This window comes from Protopterus annectens, chromosome 8.part0 (genome assembly GCF_019279795.1).
Source record: "Protopterus annectens isolate FY-2018-M chromosome 8.part0, PAN1.0, whole genome shotgun sequence".
Taxonomy (NCBI): Eukaryota; Metazoa; Chordata; order Ceratodontiformes; family Protopteridae; genus Protopterus; species Protopterus annectens.
In genome coordinates, this window is record NC_056741.1 from 353209993 (window position 1) to 353228581 (window position 18589).

General features: G+C 36.4%; 1 protein-coding gene across 4 annotated transcripts in view; it reads left to right on the forward strand.

Moving 5' to 3' along the window:
* Window positions 1–18589, forward strand: part of LOC122808806 (alpha-2-macroglobulin-like) — a 2637399-nt gene that overhangs the window by 1746939 nt on the left and 871871 nt on the right. For all 4 annotated transcript variants that reach the window (XM_044079865.1, XM_044079862.1, XM_044079863.1 and 1 more), the window contains exon 20: window positions 10943–11069. In XM_044079865.1, the coding sequence (XP_043935800.1) occupies window positions 10943–11069 (127 nt within the window). The remainder of the gene's footprint in view (window positions 1–10942; window positions 11070–18589) is intronic.

An 18589-nucleotide genomic window follows, 5' to 3' on the forward strand; every position in this document is an offset into this window, starting at 1 on the left:
GTTCCTTCGCTTCAGGGCTGGGAAGCAACATTTTCAATTCTCAGCATTGTCCTTTGGCTTATCTACTGCTCCCAAAGTTTTTACCAAGTGCCTGGCTCCAGCCATTGCTTTTTGCAGGCAGAGAAACATTCAAATTTATCCTTACCCGGACAACTGTCTCTTTCAAGCAAACTCCCCAGAACAAGTAGAAAAGGATTTGGATTTTGTGAAGAACACTCTCTCCTCTTTGGGTTACACTCTCAATGAAAATAAGTCAAAGTAGGTTCCTACAAGGGAGATTGTTTTCCTGGGAGCGAGTCTGAATACAGCCACCCAGATGGTATTCCTCCCTCAACAGAAGCAAGAGCTTTCGGCTTACTTCATGAACTTGACAAGCATGACCCAGCTCTCTGCAAGACAATTCCTGCAAACACTGCGGTTCATGGCTTCATGTATTTTGATGATCCCATATGCAAGGCTGCATATGAGAACATTCAGTGGTACCTCAAGAATCTTTGGTGTCAACACACACAGAACTTAGACTTGATTCTTCCCCTGATTCCCTGTCTACAAATGGAGTTCCTCTGGTGGGCGACAGCCTGTTCTCAGAACAAGGGTCTGCCTTTCCGCCCACCATCTGCCAGCCAGACTCTCACCACAGATGCCTCAAATGTTGCACGGGGGGCTCATCTGGCATGCAGGGGCATACAGGGGACTTGGAGCAACCAGTAGATTCATCTGCACATAAACTTAAAAGAATTGATGGCAGTGCAGCAGGCCTTACTGGCTTTCAAGGACCTACTTTATCCTGGGACTCTGCTGATCAGGACAGACAATACCACAGTCATCTGGTACATCAGCAAGCAAGGGGGGACTCATTCTTACCTCTTGTGCAGACAAAGCATGAGACTATGGTTCATAGCAGCATCCCTGGGCTTACATCTAATATCCCACTATCTCCCAAGGAGGCTAAACTCCTTGGCAGATCATTTGAGCAGACATGTTCTGGATCCTCACGAGTGGCAACTGAACAAGGACATTTTCCATCACATCACTCATCATTGGGGAACCCCACAAGTGGATCTTTTCTCCACTCACACCACTCGTCTCCATCCAACCTTCTGCACCAGGGAGTTTCACAACAAAGCTTGGAGGGTAGATGCATTGTCCTTCCCATGGAAACATCTCTCAGTTTATGCATTCCCTCCTCTGCCTCTTCTTCCCAGAATGCTGCTAAAGATAAGGGACAAAAAAAAAAAAAACAAAGGCTATTCTGATAGCTCCAGATGGGCCCAGGCAGCATTGGTATGCCCTCCTTCACAGCCTTTCACAGGCTCATCCTTGGCATCTTTCCCTGGTACCAGATATGTTGGTTCAGGAAGGGGGAAAGTTCCTTCATCCTCATCTTCAAACTTTGCTTTTAACTGCCTAGCTAATACTTTAAGTCTTTCCCAAGAGGTGGTTGAAGTTCATCATGAGGCCAGGAGGCCTAGCACCAGAAACTCCTATACAGATAAATGGAAGAGAGTTTGCTCTTGGATGCTGGCTAAAGGGGAAGACTCTTCTCATCCTTCTCTTTCCCTCATTCTTGACTACCTAGCTGAACTGCTTAATGTTGGACTTTCCTTTTCTTCAATCAAAATTCACGCTTCAGCAATTTTGGCTCATTGTTCTTTTGAGCAACCCATTTTTTCTCACCCTTGATGAAACAGTTCCCGAGGGAAGCTAGTAATGTTAGACCTCCCAGAAGAGCTCCTACTGCTGCTTGGGATCTTAATTTTGTCCTGGAAAAACTTACTCTGCCTCTCTTTGAACCAGCTGCCTCTGCAGATCTGAAGTTTCTATCCTGGAAGACTGCTTTCCTTTTAGCTATTACTTCAGCTAAAAGGGTATTTGAGCTGCAAGCCTTAATGGCAGTAGAACCATTCATTATTTTTCATTCAGATTGAGTTTCTCTGAGAACTAATCCCTCCTTCATGCCCAAGGTAGTTTCCAGTTTAACCCTTAACCAGTCTATTCACCTGCCTACATTTTTCAACAATCCCCAAAATAAAGGGGAAAGGATTCTGCACTCTCTTCATGTGCATAGACAGCTGAGAGTTTACTTAGACAGGACTAAATCCTTTCGAAAATCTGAACAGTTGTTGGTTAGTTTTGTTCCTGGGGCTCAGGGTAAAGCTATTTCAAAACAAACCATCTCCAAATGGATTGCTCATTGTATTCACTTTTGTTACCTGCAGCATGGGAAGGTTCCCCCTCAGGGTATTAGGACCCATTCTACTAGAGCAGCCTCTACCTCTGCAGCCTTTCTGAGAGGTGTGCCTACTAAGGGCATTCTAGAAGCAGCTACTTGGTCTTCTGTCCATACTTTCACAAAGCATTACAGTCTACCTTTGTTTTCTAAATCCAGGGCTGGCTTTGCCTCTGCAGTTTTGCAGGGCCTTCTTACCAACCCTTAATCTGTGATCCTTCCTCCACCCTTTGTCTTTTTCCTGGACTTTGAGAATCAACCCATATGTGAGGCCTGCAGCAGTGAGACACGAAAAAGTGTACACAACTGTACTTTCTGTATTTCTTCAAACTACTGATCTTTGGGGACTGGCACACTGAAGATGTTTTTTGAAATCACACCTGCAAAGTACATTTTTGCAAAATGTGTAACACAACACAGTCTTAAGTGGTATAAGAAACGGTTACATATTCAGAGTTAATGTACAATTTCTGGTAGTGTAGTTTAATAATATTTTCAGTTATTGCATATGTCACCTGGTGCTGATTGGGTAGATAGTGCATTGTCATTTAGCATTGAAAGTGTATTGGGATGTTGGATATTTGAGCCGTGGTTCTGTAAATGTTAAAATAAAAGTACATTTTATCAGATTGTGTCATTGTGTTGGTGTTGCTCATTGTGGATGATTTTCATGCTACATGGCACCATATCTCTTTTCAATCCATCACATAACTTGGAGTTAAAAAATGAATGCAACTTCCTATCTGCCATTCTCTTCAGTTTCTGTTTTTATTGTGTTTGTGAGTGCTATGGTATGGTGCATTGTGTCTTTAATTTAGTTTATTCTTTTGATTCAATGTGTTTTGGCTCTGTTTATTTTTAAGTTTCATTGCCAAGCTTCCCTAAAAGGCAGTCTTCCTGGGAACAGACAGTAGCATATTGCTGAAATGACTTAAGATACTTTATAATTGCAGATGGCTATTTTCCCTGTTTTGACTTTCGTACTCATTGTTTTGGACTGTTTTGATACTTAGTAATTTAGAAATACCAGGACGTTGCCACATTGAACTCTGTATACATTTAATATATCCAGCATTTTAGCAGCTTAAAAGTTGCATAGGCTTCTTAGTTATGACCACTGGAAAAAATAATTATTAATGTAAGTACCCCCTGGCAAATTAATTATTAGCAGGTACCCCACATAATTATTATGACCCCTTACAGAGAAAATGTTGCTTATCCGTGGTATAAAACACTATGCAGTCATTATTTGTGGAGCATGTGCAATAGAATAAATAATGTAATGCATGATTAGACAAATTACACATAACTGCACAGTGTTTTACACCTTCTGTTGTCATTAATTTATTCTAGAGACTGTAGTGAATTAATTTGTGCCCCTACCACTTCATGTATGTGTACTTCTCCATTCATATGTGCTTCATCAACATCATCTAATTAATTGAAAATGCATTTATTCAGACACTACAGTACACAAACCCTTATGAGGGCTTAAGCATTCAATGACCCTTCTGTTTTCTGTGGTAACTAATTTCTATGGTTTATTAAATTAACTAAGATCAGCAAAAGAAAAAATATTATATCTGATGTCATTTTCATTTGTTCCTCAACGAATGGGTCACAGATCCAACTCAGCTGCTTTACGCTAGATTCTAGAATCTGACACTCAAGCTCTTCCCTTTACCCATAATGCCCCAGACCACTGTACCCCCACTTTAGATTTCATTTATCACTTTAACGATTTGGTTGTGGTTGCGGTCTCTCTAGCTCAGGTAATATTTTTTTTTCTGGTAATAGCGAGTAAAACTTTAAAGATTAACTAAATTTCCTTTCTGATATTATATTATTTATCTTCCTGTCTTTACCTGCTAAGCTAATTATATTTCTTATCATACTTTGGTATTCTCTTTTACCATCACTGGAATCTCTCTACTTCTCTATACAGTTTTCTATAAAGTAATCTTACTACCACTGTTGGTATAGCTTTTTCCTCACTCTACCCTCCTTTAAAAAAATGTCTTCTGGTAGCTAAACTATCTAGTACACTTCAGTGGATTACAGAGGGACTTAATCAAGGAACTCTCTAATTCTACCCCTGGCTCAATTTTGACAGAGGAAGAGAAGTTTTTTTTCCTCTCGACTGATACCCTACAATCAATCTTGAATGTATCCGTGAGGTTAATCTCTCATGCAGCTGATGTTTCATCACAGGCCACAGGTTCAGGCATAACCATTAAGAGACATGTCTGTATTTGATTGTGTGATTTTGCTGAGCCTTTCAACAATGCTTCCTTTGATGGATCCTCTCTGTTTGGCCCAACCATTAAAGAAATACTTTCCTAAAGAATATAACTTTTCCAGACTATTTATAAACCTCATCACAGATTTATACAATAATTCTTATTCATTTGTAAAAATTGGTTCCTTTATGTCCAAATCCTTCAAAGTTTTAATGGGTACAAAACAAGGTTACCCTTTATCCCTCTTATTATTTGCTTTAGCTATTGACCCCCTTGCAAATTATATTAGATCCAATGATAAAATTGAAAGATTTATAATTAATGAAAAGTTTAGTTGTAAAATACAGTTATTCGCATATGATATTCTAATAACTACTAGAGACATAGAATCATCCCTATCACATATTATTTCATCTTTAAATTATTTTGAGAAGATTTCAGGTTTAAATTTTAATAAAAACAAAACAAAAACTCTACTAATTAATAAAACAACCACTGATTTTCTAAATAGTTTTATGGAATTCAATTGGAATAATACTCATGTTAATTATCTTAGAATTGATATCACATCCTCAGTAAAAAATACTACCCAAACTAACTATTCAAATCTAATAAATATAGTTAAACATCTAATGGAGGACTGGAATAAATTCTTTTTCACAATGGAGGACAGACTCACTTTAATAAAGGTGATTATACTACCAAACATTTTATTCTATATACAGGCATTAATATTTCTTCCCACAAAAAATAATTAAAAAAATAAACACAATCCTTTTAAAATTCTTATGGTATCCTAATAAGCCGAGAATGTCTTTTGATTGGGATTCCAAAAGCTGAGAGGATGGAAGGATAGCTTTCCCAAATATTGAATTACATGCAAAATCCACTATAATAAACTTGATAGCATTATGGCTTAACTCTTCATATCATTCTCAATGGAAATCCATACATGAATGACTAATTCAAAATAAACACAATCTAATTCCTCAAACTTTATTTAGTATTAATAAATTTTACTGGATCTTAAAACATTATTTCACAAATGAAAAAAGTTAGCATCATCTATTCCATTAGTAGATTATGTACTTCATGTATTTAAATCATTTATCGACACCAACTACATACTTAAAGATTTACTTTTTTATTATTCCTATTCCTAACACTTAAAGCTGGTTAGAAACATTTAACAAACATGAGATGTTAGAACTTCAGGCAAATAACTTATTATTTTAACATCAATTTTTAAATGGTAATAAATTACATACCACCAAATTTCTTCTATCAAAGTATTCTTCAACTAAAGATAATTGGATAAATATACATAGCTACGTAACACGTGAATGATAAATTTAAGATAATAATGAATTATTAAGAAAAAAAAATACAGAAAATCATGGACTTCTTAGTCAATATTAACTACATTTCTTTTCATAATAAGTCTTACATATCAGTAATATATAGGATCATAACAGCTGAATTTATAAATCTGAATTCAAACTTTTGGAATTACTCTACAAAAATAAATGGATCAGAGTTCTCGACAAATAACAAGAAAAACTGATCTTAAAGTCAAGCTGTAAAATAACATCCTCTCTTTATCAGAGAATTTTTAATTGGAAATTTATGCACAGAACATTTATAACTCCAGACAAAATTAAACTAATCTACAAAACAAAGAAAGTAAATGTTGGAGATGTAATTGTGATACACAAGCAGATTGGGCTCACATGATTTGGTGGTTACATCCTTTTGGAGATAATTTATAAAATTTTCCCAGGCACTATGGACTGACAAATGTTATATATCTGATTCACTCATTTTATTCAATGCTCCAGTACCAGAAGCTGTCCCCATATGACAGTTGCCTCTTCTTTGGTCAATTTTGTTACTGGCTAGAAAAATAATTACAAAGAATTGGAAATGTAAAACTGCTTTGTCTTTTAGTGATTTTATTATTTTAGCTAAACATGTCTGCAAGAAAGAACTCTCAACTTTAAACATAAAGATACCAAATATTACTCATCTGAAAAAATGTTGGTAAAACTATATGATTTACTGTAAAAATATTGATGGCTTGTATTACTTTTTACTGCTGTGGAGTTTTGTAAATAGTTATCTTTCTCTTTTTGCTGTTCATTTATTTGTAACTGTATTGTAATCTTTCAAGTTTGTAAAATCAGTAAAATAACTAAAAAAAAAAGAAATACTTTCCTGCAGTGAGCAGGATGGAAGGACCTTGTCTGCCATGGGAATCTTTTTTCTACCCTGCAAAGACCATTTTCCAGGAAATAATACATTGGTAAGAAGATGTGGTTCCAGATGTCTCAAGAACCGTTTCAGGACTTACATGGAGAATTTTCACCCAAATGCAGAAGGGGAAATAATAAGACAAAACCCATGTGACAGAGGGTGTCCGCAAAACCAGGAATTTTGAAATTCCTTCTCAGATAGACCCTTTCAGCATTCCTGAATGATTGTCTGACTGCTTTTCTCTGGAGACAGTCTGGGACGGTGGGTGCTTATCTTTGCATCCAGAAGCCTGGGAAGCCGTCACAAAAGATATGTGGGTGCAAAGAATAGTATCTAGAGGATATTTAATATTCATATTCATATTCATTCCCTTTTTACAAATTCCCTCTACAAAAAGAAAACAACTCCCCAGTGCTCCACCCAATCAGTGGGAGTTAGCAACTCTGGAAATTCAAAAGCTGCTAGACAAAAGAGTCATCCAAGAGTTCATACCAGACCAAAGAGGATCTAGATTTTACTCAAGGTATTTTTAGTGCCAAAGAAAACTGAAAACCTGAGACCTATCATGGTATCTCAGTTATCTCAACCATTTTGTAAAGAACTCCATGTTCCGAGTGGTCACAGTTCAGTCCCTTCTGCCCCTGTCACAGAAAGATGACTGGATGTGCTCAGTAAATTTCAGGACAAAATGAAGTCATTCTCAAAGATGCCTACACTTCCATCTGGGAGCCAGTCATTATCAGTTCAGTGTCCCCCAGAGTGTTCACCAAATACATGGCAGCAGTAGTAGCTCATCTAAGACTACACGGATCCATAATGTTTCCTTATTTAGACGACTGGCTCAACACCATTCCAATTAGGCATCTCCTAATAAAAGCTAAGGATTACCTACTCTGATCATCTAATCCCTGGGAATCACAATCAATCTTTCAAAGTTCCACCTTCAACCAGTTCAATTCTTGGAGTTTTATAGGGGCTTTACTAGATACAGTCATCTCACTTTCTTATTACAAAATAGAATTCTTGCCTTGAGATTGCATGTCAGCCAAGTTCTTTCTAACCTCTCTCCCCCAGCAAAAATGGTTCTTAAACCCCTAGGATTGATTTGCAGCAATTAGTTTGATACTTAGTGCTCATCTTCACATGAATATCCTCCAGTGGACTGTTGCAGTTCAATGGTCTATTCTTCAACAGCCCTTTCAACAGCCTATAAAACTATCTTGAGTCTCCAAGGACTCTCTGCTGTGGTGGATTCAGTCCAATGAGGTTTGTCAAGGGCATCCCTTTATACTTCCTCCCCAAAATGCCACGCTGACCATGCATGTCTCCCAATTTGGCTTGTGGTGGCATTTCTTGAGATGAACTGTTCAAAGCGCGTGGTCCCCAGAGGAGACCAAATTGCATATAATTGTCTTAGAGATGATAGTGGTCCTTTTAGCATTGCAAGCCTTTCAGAACTCTTGTCCTCTAGGAAAAGTTGCTCTCCAAATGGACAACATGTCAGTAGTTTGGTATATCAGCAAATAAGGGGGAACCAGATCATACCCCCTTTGCCGAGAAGCAATGAGAGTCTGGCAATGGACAATCTCTTCCAACTGCTTTCTTGTAGCAATGCTTATACTGGGAAAATCCAGTGTTCTAGCAGATAAGCTCAGCTATTATGATGCCTCATGAGTGGTCTCTCATTCAATCAATGGCAAATATGATCTTCTACAAATGGAGTCAACCTTGCTATGATCTATTCACCTCTCCCCTCAGAAAAAATGAAGCAAGTTTTTTCTCTAATTCCCTCTCAAGGACAGTTACCAAGAAATGCTCTAGTCCACATTTGGCCCTCCTGTCTTTTATATGCTTATCTTCCCTTACCTGTAATCCACAAACTCCTTCAGAAAGCACTCCAGTTGAAGAGCAAGGTAATCCTAATTGCTCCCTTCTGACCTCGGCAAGTGTGGTTCCCCTTCCTACTGTCTCACCTACTATGTCAGCCTTGGACACTAGACCCCAGTCTAGACCTTCTTTCATATCCATCAAGGATGACTCATCCAGACATTACAGGCCTCAGACTGACCTCATGGTTTCTCCAATTCCAGTGATGGCTAGACATTCCAGGCTTTCATCTCCTGTTTGCCAAATTTTATTCTCATCCCAGAAACCATCTACCAGGAAGATTTATAAGAGTAAATGGAAGAGATTTGTTTTGGGCACAACAGAGACAGATGGATCCTTTTACTACTCCAGTCCCTGCTGTTTTAGATTTTTGTGCTTCAGTTTTTCAAATTTGAGGTACCAGTTCGGCTGGCAGCCATTTCCAACTATCACATCAGAGGTAGTGCTTGCTCTTTATCCTCATCCAAATTATGGAAAGCATTCCTTAAAGGTACCTTCTTACTGAGGCATCCGATTAAAGACCCGACTCTACCTTGAGATCTTACTATTGTGTTGCAGAGTTTGATACAATCTCCTTTTGAACCTTCAGCTAAGACAGATCTCAAATTTCTTTCTTGAAAGACAGTCTTCTTTGTGGCTATAATGTCTGTGAGGTGAGTCTTTGAACTCCAAGCACTCTCTTCAAAGCCATCTTATTTAATTTTCCACAAGGACCAGGTTACTTTACATACTAATCTTTCCTTTGTACTCTGAATTCTGAAGCAAATATCAACCAAGTGATCAACTTGCCAGTTTTCTTTCCTAAATTTGACAATAAAGGAGAATAAGTACTTCACTTTGTAGATGTACATAGGCAACTTCTTTGCTATCTTCATATGATGAAAGAGTTAGAAAAAAATGATCAAATTTATGTTCCCTTTGCCAATAAAAAATTGGGAGAATCAATATCTAAAACTACACTTGCCAAATGGATAACGGATTGTATTTCTTATGCTTATTCTTCAAGAAGTTTATCCTTGCCAAAACAGCCAAAAAAGCACACTCAAGTAGGTCAATGGCCACTTCAGCTACTTTTTGGTCCAGAGCTTCTATTGATATCTGTGCAGCTGCCACTTGGTCTAATGCTCATACCTTTATTGCTTATTAATAATTACAATTTGAATATCATCTTCAGAAACAGAGTTGCATTCAGTTCTGCAGTTCTCTGGAATATCCTTTCTTAAGGGCCACCCAGGGATACCATAGCTGGGGACTCTGTCCCATTTGTTGAGGAACAAAGGAAAATGACAACATCAGATATACTTACCTTAACTATGCATCTGGGTTGTCTATTTTCATTCTTCCTCAACTTCCCCTATCTTCTACCTGTCCATGTCTTTAGGAGTGACCTGATGAATTTTTTTGTTAGGAACCACAGTTCCTGTTTGAGCCCCTGTTCTGTTACTATTCTATTTCTCTGTATTATTGTTATTATTATTATTCTATATATATTTGGATAGTTATATAGTAACAGCACATTCGATCTGAGATGGTACAGTGGTCAGGGCAATTATGGGTAAAGGGAGAAGCTCTAGAGTCGGATTGTAGAATCAAGCAAAAAGTATCTGAGTGAGATCTGAGACCCATTCATTGAGGAAGAATAAAAATGGATGACACAGATGGATAGTTATGATGAGTACATAACTTTTATTTATTCCATTCAGTTTGATAGAATTTACTGGTCTGTGCTTCATTGCTTATAATCCTTCCCATTTTCCTTCACTGTCCATCTATTTTTCTAAATTATTATGACCCTCAAATAATCAGCAAAGTATTTTATTTTGTAGCAGCTTTTTCTGAGTTTGATAATATTTTCACATCAACCTCATCAGCCATTAAGCTTACAGCTTACAGCTGTGTTGCATGTTTTATTATATCAGCATTTTATATACATAGTTCAGCTTTTATGAATTTCAGCAACTTTATCATGCAGCCTTCACCTACTGCCCAGTCAAGCCAAACACACATATACACACACATTTCTGTGTGTGTGTGTGTGTGTGTGTGTGTGTGTGTGTGTGTGTGTGTGTGTGTGTGTGTGTGTGTGTGTTGAGTGCAAATGAATAGCATGAGAATGAACAAATGATCCTTATGTTGCTTTGACTTGTTTGAAACCTTGTGGTATCAAAGTGATAACACAACATAGCAGATAAAAAATGTCTTAGAATGAAGAAGAATGTGTAAACAACAACTTCTAAATTTGCTGTTTTAAGAAATATTTATTGCTTTTTCTGTAATTTGGTAGAGCACGTGAAATAAATTGCAACGGTTCACTTAATGTCTTCCTGTACAGATCCAGATTGATTTGCTTGAATCCAGTGATTTCCTTGCAGCACCATGTGATAAATGTGAATATGCCAGCTGCATAGCTGCAGATCAAGGAAAAACGTTTGTCTGGAATGTTACTCCTAAATCCCTGGGTAAGTAACATATTTGTTAATGCCATTTATTTGAGGGTTTATCTGCTGCTTCTCTCATTGGGAACAACTATTAAACCTTGACAAATGTGCAAAAGTGACATTTGACATAGATATAAAACCTGTGTGGAAAGTTGTAATAGAAAAGTAAAAGTGTGTGTGTGTGTGTGTGTGTGTGTGTGTGTGTGTGTGTGTGTGTGTGTGTGCATGTGTACTTTTGTATCATGAAATATTGAATATTTATGTGTGAGAGTGTGCATGTTTGTGTCATGAAATATCGAATATTTCCAACAGTGAATGAAAAATGAATGACAACTTTATAGTCAATCTAAAATAATCTAATACAAATATATATGTATATAAGTTTATGTTTTATATTTTATCTTTTTTTTGTAAGAGGGCAAGCCACCTTGCACCCTGCACTTAACCTGTTAATTATATATTATAGAATGAATAATTGCCAATGATTTATTTAATACCTTTGTTGAATTATCACTTAAGACACAGGCAAACGTACATTTATGAAAAAAAAATCAATCCATATTAACATGTTCCTAATTACAAACATTATACATGACATGTTTTACATCACTCCAACACTGCATAAATTGCTGAACTCCTGCCTTCCCTTAAATCTCACTTCTCCCCCAAAACATTATGTATATATTGTTCCCACAAATTCAATTTTAATATGTATTGTGCTCCTAGATCCCACTTCCAGTTCTTTTTATCCCTGCTACAATATTCACTACTTCAAATAAAGTTGGTTTAGACTTTGATTTCTATTTTCTAGTAATTGCTTTTATTGGCAGCACCAGAATTAAATTTAGCAAGCCCTTAATATGTCTAGACAATTCAGATTTTGTATCCTAGCTCAAAAAATAGTTTCCTTTGTTATATCCATCCACATAGCCAATACTTCTGATAGAGTGCACTGTAGGGAATTTTTGAAGTCTGCCAACTCATTACACTCCCAAAACATATGTTCCCAGTTACCCCTTTATTCTCTATCACACCACCAACATTTGCCATCTACCTGAGGAAAAATTCTTTGGAGTTAGCTTGGGATATAAAAATAAAAATAAGCTATGTAAACATTTCTAAACAAAAAATCCTAAATCTTCTAGACTTTGTTGCGTACTTGGGAGCCATACATATGTTATCCAATTGTTTCCTTGTGAATTGCTTATCTAATCTCTCTTCCCAATCTTTACTAACCTCCTTTGATTGATCTCTATATTTTATATGCTCTGCTAAGTATCCTTTTTTAACAGCAGTTTGTTATAGATTCAACTAAGAACTGTACCAGAGCAAGTCTTTCACTTAGGATTCCTCTATCCCTTTCTCTTTGCCTATACTCTGATAATAATCCCTGAGAGGGAAGGCAGTCTGTAGCTTGCAGTCCAAATGTGTTCTTGGCCTCTTCCCACTCTGTTACCTTTCTCTCTCTAGTTATTTGCTCCCAATACCTTGGTTCCTTTGCCAGTTTTTTTCTGTAAATTCCAGCCCCCCTCTTCCTACTCTCTGTACTCCTAATTGCAGTCATCCTTATTGGCAAAATCCTTTTTCTCCATTCTCGTGTTGGTTTAGTTCTTAGAATACTTTCTGCTGCTTTATGAATATAATATTCTTTACAGCTGTTCTTATTCTCCTTAAAGATCTGCGTCTGCTTTCTTGAATTTCCCCTGTTTCACCATCATCCCTTTCCATTTTGAGTTACAACTTTCTGCTTTTGTTATGTGAATGAGTCTTAACTGTGTAGTTCTAAGATATCCCTTCAAATCCGGTAATCCTAAACCACCTTTTTCTGTTAGAAGGATGGACTTATCCCACTTAACCCTTGCCTTCTTCTCCTCCCAGATAATTCCTTCCACTGTTTATTAATTATTCTCCACAACTTCTCTTCTGGTTGATAAAAATATGCCTGACCTATATGTAAAACTAAAGGGACTAAAACATTTTTCATTGCTTGTATCTTTCTATCTATATGCATAAAAAAGAAGGTTCCAGTTACTCAGGTTTTGTATTATCTTTTGTTAGTCTCTTCCCACATATCCTTAGCTTCCATAACTGAGTCCTGTTTAATCCATACTCCTTAAATACATTGTTTTATCATGTCCCCATAAATATGGGTATTGCTGGACCATTTCATGTGTGGGGTACATAGTTGACTGCTATAGCCTTTGTTTTATTTTCAGTAATTTTATATCCTGAAAATTTTTAAACTGTCTCAAGATGTTCCACAATACTGAGTTGTCTTTTTCTTGTTTTATCAAGTACAAAATAATATCATCTGCAAATAAAGCCAACTCTTGATTGCCATATCAATTATATCCTTTAATTTGTGAGTCCCTTATTTTCTTTGCCAGTGGCACTAAATATAAAAATAAAACAAAGGAGAAAGAGGGCACCCCTGCCTGGTTCCTTTGGTCAGACACAAGTTGTCAGAAAGGAGCTCTCCCACTTTATAATCATGGTTTAAAATTGAAATGGTCTCATATGAAGCTGAGTCTGATGGATCTTTACAGTCTTTAGATATTACAGCCCTCCCAGCTTTCTTCCAGGATGCCGGCACTTCACTTCCTTTTAACGGATCTACTTCAAAACATAGAAAGCCCACAACATCAAAGACCAAATTGTCGAGATGAAAGCATTTATTATTTATTTATTTTATTTTACATTTGTTGACCGGGATAGTCCTTTTTCAGTGGAGGCCTGGGGAGATAAGCTCCAAGTCATAAAATAATAGTAACAGTACCATATGTTAACAACTTTAAAGCATTTCACAATAACAAAGAAAATAAATGAAACAGTGTTAGACATGGTTACCATGGAGATAACATCAAGTAGAACTTATTGTAATAATAATAATAATAATAATTATTATTATTATTATAATAATAAAGACAATAAAAACAGTGTTAGACATTACAACTATAAAATATAATGACTAGTAGGGCATATAATTATGTACAAAGTATAATCAATATGCAGAAATATTTAAATTTAAATTACATTTGATATATATACATAATTGTCAGTGACGTGGAAAGAGCATTCAGCTTTTAGCTTCAAGAACTGGTCATTCAGCCTTTAAGCATGGGTTAGAAGGTGTGTTAGTAGACAAGAGTGGTATGAGGAAGTGGGCTATCCTGGGGGGGGGGGGCAACAGGGGCAGAGCAGGAGTTTGCAAGGTATGTTTTTAGGTATATTTTGAATTGTTTAGATGAGGAGATGGTCACTATTGAGTTTGGTAGGGCATTCCAGAGCTTTGATGTGGAGTTGGAGAAGAGGGATTATCCCGCCGAGTTCTTTGCTTTAGTAACTTGTAGTAGAAGTTTATAGTTGGAGTGGAGGGATCTTGAAGCTAAGTAAGGCTGAATGAGGTCTTTGAGAGTTGGTACTGAAGCCATTATAAGGCATGGTTTTGAAGGTAGCATTGAAACCTCACTTCAGTGAATGACAGGATCATCGAATCCAGATCTTTGATATTGTGGGCTTTCGATGTTTTCGGGTAGACCCCGTTTAACATACTGTTAAACAATGCCTTCCAGATTTATATCACTTTCTTCCCTCATAACATCCAAACCTCCATGGGAATACCATCTATTCCTGACAATTTTCTTGCAGATTGATTGTACATCACTGTTTTTATCTCATCTCCTTCTAACTTAACTGTTAATTGTTGAATCTGATATACCTCTAACCTTGGTATAGTTAAGTCTTCCATATATATATTTCCATTTGTACTCTTTCTTGATTTCCACACTTCTCTGCTTTATACAAATTTTCATAAAATTGCTAAAATATCTCTAATACCTCTACATGGTCTCTACTTATTTTTCTTGTTGTAGGTTACCTAAGTATGGTAACAGCCCTTTTTACTTGCTGTTGCCTGTCATTGTGCTAAAAGTTGTTGTGCTCTGGACTTATAAAAAAAAAACAGTTGCTTGGCAGCAATATTGCTAAACTTGAGGAAATTATCCAGACAATCCCTTATTTTCTCTTCAGCACTCTGCATTTGGACCTTTTCTTGTTCTATGAAACTCCACTTATTCTGCAGTACTTTAGCCTTTGTCAGCATCTCTAGATAATTCCTGTTACTTTCTTAACCATATCATTTTTTTATTTTTACCTTGTTTTTAAACTCACCTTTCATTTTATCTCACTCACTAGCTATAACTTCTGAAGAATTTTCTAGCTTCCCTAATAACTCAATTAATTTTCAATACCCCATCTTTTAATTCCTCTCTTTGTAACAGGTAGGTGGGGAAGTGCCAGTATCTCATTTTTCTTCATTACCCTGGAATCTTAGTTATTTTAGATGCATGGTCTGAAATAGTTATTGGATGTGTGTTAAAGCTTTTAATTAAATGCACATGTTCCTTGAAATATAATTTTTTCTGTCTAGTCTAGCCCAATTATTGTATCTTAGTGAATAATATCTAAATTCTCTCTGAGTTTCTGCTACTGAATTCACATCTTCCAGACCAAATATTTTCAAAAATATCTTCAGAAATCTACCCACTTTTGTTATGTTTTCCCATCTAAGTCTTCTGGATACATACTCACAGTTTCAAATCAAATTCCAGTCCCCACCTATAAGTAATATTCCCTGCTGAAAGCTGATTATTTCTCTCAAAATTTTATTAAGCGCCTTAATAGTTTTAGGTGGAATATAAATACATGCCAGTGCAATCCTTCTCCCTTGCCAGTAGCCCCTTACTACCATAAAACTACCATTATTATCTTTTTTCTCTTCTACTATCATTACTGGAACTTCTCTAGAAATTAGTGTGAGTAGTCTCATTTTCCTTTATGTCTGATACTCTGCTGAATATCCCTCTTAAAATCCTTTCTTTATAAAATTCAAATGCTCACTTTCCAAATGTGTCTCCTGTAACATCGTTATTTGCAGTCTGCATTTTTTAATGTCATTCAATAAGCTTTCTTTTTTGTTTATATCTGTGAGGTCATTAATATTCTAAAATACTATGGATATTGTAGCCGTTATGATAAGTTATTATTCACACTTATTATATATGACACATCTTGTTTCCAGTCTTTTTATATGCACCCACTAATATTTGACAGGTTGATCCTTTGTATAGTTGTTTCTTTTCATCTCCATTTGAACCTATGTCACATTTTACAAGACTTTTTGTTTTAATGAAAACATTCAAAATAAAAAAAAACTCCAGAGCATCCCCATATTCTATTAACTTAAAACAAATGCACAAAAGTATGTACATCTTCAAATACTGAAATTTAACCCTCCTGATAGGAACAATAATCCCATATCAACACCTACACACACACAGGGAATACCTAGCCTAAAATTTTAATCTATTAATCGCCATTGAGTTTAAAGGAGAACTGCACCCACAGACTGAAAAACATGTTTATTTCATCATGGTTTGGTGTTTCCTGCATTTTAATACCACTCTGGGACAATTTACATGTTTATAAATATTTTTATATGTCATTTCTGAGTCTGTCCACATGGGGTCTGGAATTTTGAAGTAATTCTGATTGTCTAGTCTGCCTCTAGGTATCCCATAGTGCAATGCTTCTCTGTAAAAAATTGCATCACAACGCCTTCTTTCTTTCTAAAGCTGTTGTCACTGCATTCATTTTACATGCATGCACTGCTTTCTTTCAGTCAGTTTTAAATAACATTTTATGCTATATGCTGTTCAATGACTACTTGAAACACAAACAGTGCAAGTGCCACAGAACCGACTTTCAAAGTGCCTTTTATTTATTTTTTATTGACATTTGTTGAATGGGAAAGTCCACTGGGTCAGTAACCCATTTTCAGTGGAGGCCAGGGGGGAAAAGCTCCACAAAATATACTACTGATGTACACAAATTTAACATATATAACATATGATATTTCCCATACATTTAGTAATGGACAGGTTTAAGGTGGTTTGTTAGTTTTACAGGTGCAATAAGGGTTATTTAGATAGTGACTTTTTAATGCTGATTTAAAGGTTTCTAAACATTCAATTTAAGTTATGTGGGAGGCTAATGAATTCCAAAGTTTAGCAATGCTATGGGAGTATAGACTTTGTCCAGCTCTTTTGTTAGGTTTTGTTATGTTGAAAGCATTTGCTGGAGGATCCAAGAGTTTGTGTTGGAGTATACGTATGTAAGATGGAGCAGAGTGCAGGGCAGGAATAGGGTTTAAAAATAAGTTTATGGGCTAGTGTTAGTTGGGTATATTTGACATAGTTGGAAAATTCGAGCCAGCTCATGTCTGAAATTGCTTGACAATGGTGTGAATGGCTAGGCTTTCCTGAGGCAAATTTAGCTATTTTATAATAGCAGGATTGCAGTTTATTGCTAAGAGATGAGTGAAGGTTAGCAAAAATGGCACTTCCATATAGAAGGGAAGGGATACGTAGAGTACTGGCTAATTTAATTTTGGTGTGGTTGTATATGTAGAGTGTATGATGGTAAAGTTTCCCTAGTATAAAGTGAGTTTTCTTTATCGTTGAGAATATGTGTTTCAAAGGTTAGTTTATCGTCGATTGTTATACCTAATAATTTTGCTGTATTCACAATTTCAATTGTAGTATTATCTTGAGAAAAGATTCTGAATTGTATATCTGGTAGTTTTGTGGAGAAAAGTAATAGTTTGTTTTTTTTTTTGGGGGGGGGTTAACAGCAATTGTGCATTATTTAGCCAGGCTTCTATAGTTATGAATGCTTTTTGGGTAACTGTAAGGGGGTTTGAGAAATTATTGGAAGTAGAGATGATTGTAGAATCATCGACGTATTGGATGAGACTACCTTATTGAAAAGTTTTGTGATGATCGTTGATGAAGGTATTAAAGAGTAAGGGCCCTTTTAGTGGCTAAATGGCTAAATGGCTAAACTGCAGTCTTTTGCGAAGCCTGAATTGTAGCACTTTGACTCATCGCCCATTCCCCTTCACAACTAACTTCCCTAGCTGTCAAAGTGATAAGGGTAATTTGAGCTGTTACCTGCTGTGATTGACAGCTCACAGCAGGAGACTTGACTCATGCACTGTTTCCTTTTTCTAGCCATAACTGTCTGTATGGGTAGGGGAAGGACCAGGGAGCTGTGACATCACAGCATGGGTGGGTATTTAGGATGGTAGTAGTGGTGATGTCAGTTTGGGGAGGGAAATGGCTAGAAAACTACCTGTATTCAGTGGCCTTGATGACATCAGTAAATTGGAGACTGCAGCAAGCTTTTCCAGGACGGGGTAAAGGTTTTTTTAAAGTGAAACCACCACAGCGCAGTAAGGTAGCGTTCTAGTGGAGAGAAAAAGTCAATTTAAAATATTTTAAATGCTGAATTGTTGTTTATTCATAGTAGGGACAGTAAATAAAGAGAAAAAAGACAGATGTGTTCAGCATTTAATAACAGAATCCCATTTTTGTCCTTTAATCAAAACAGTAGCATTGAACAAACTCATTAGCAATTACTATTAATCACCACTAAAATCATCAAAAAAAAGTAATCATGAGTTACATCTGCGATTACTCAAA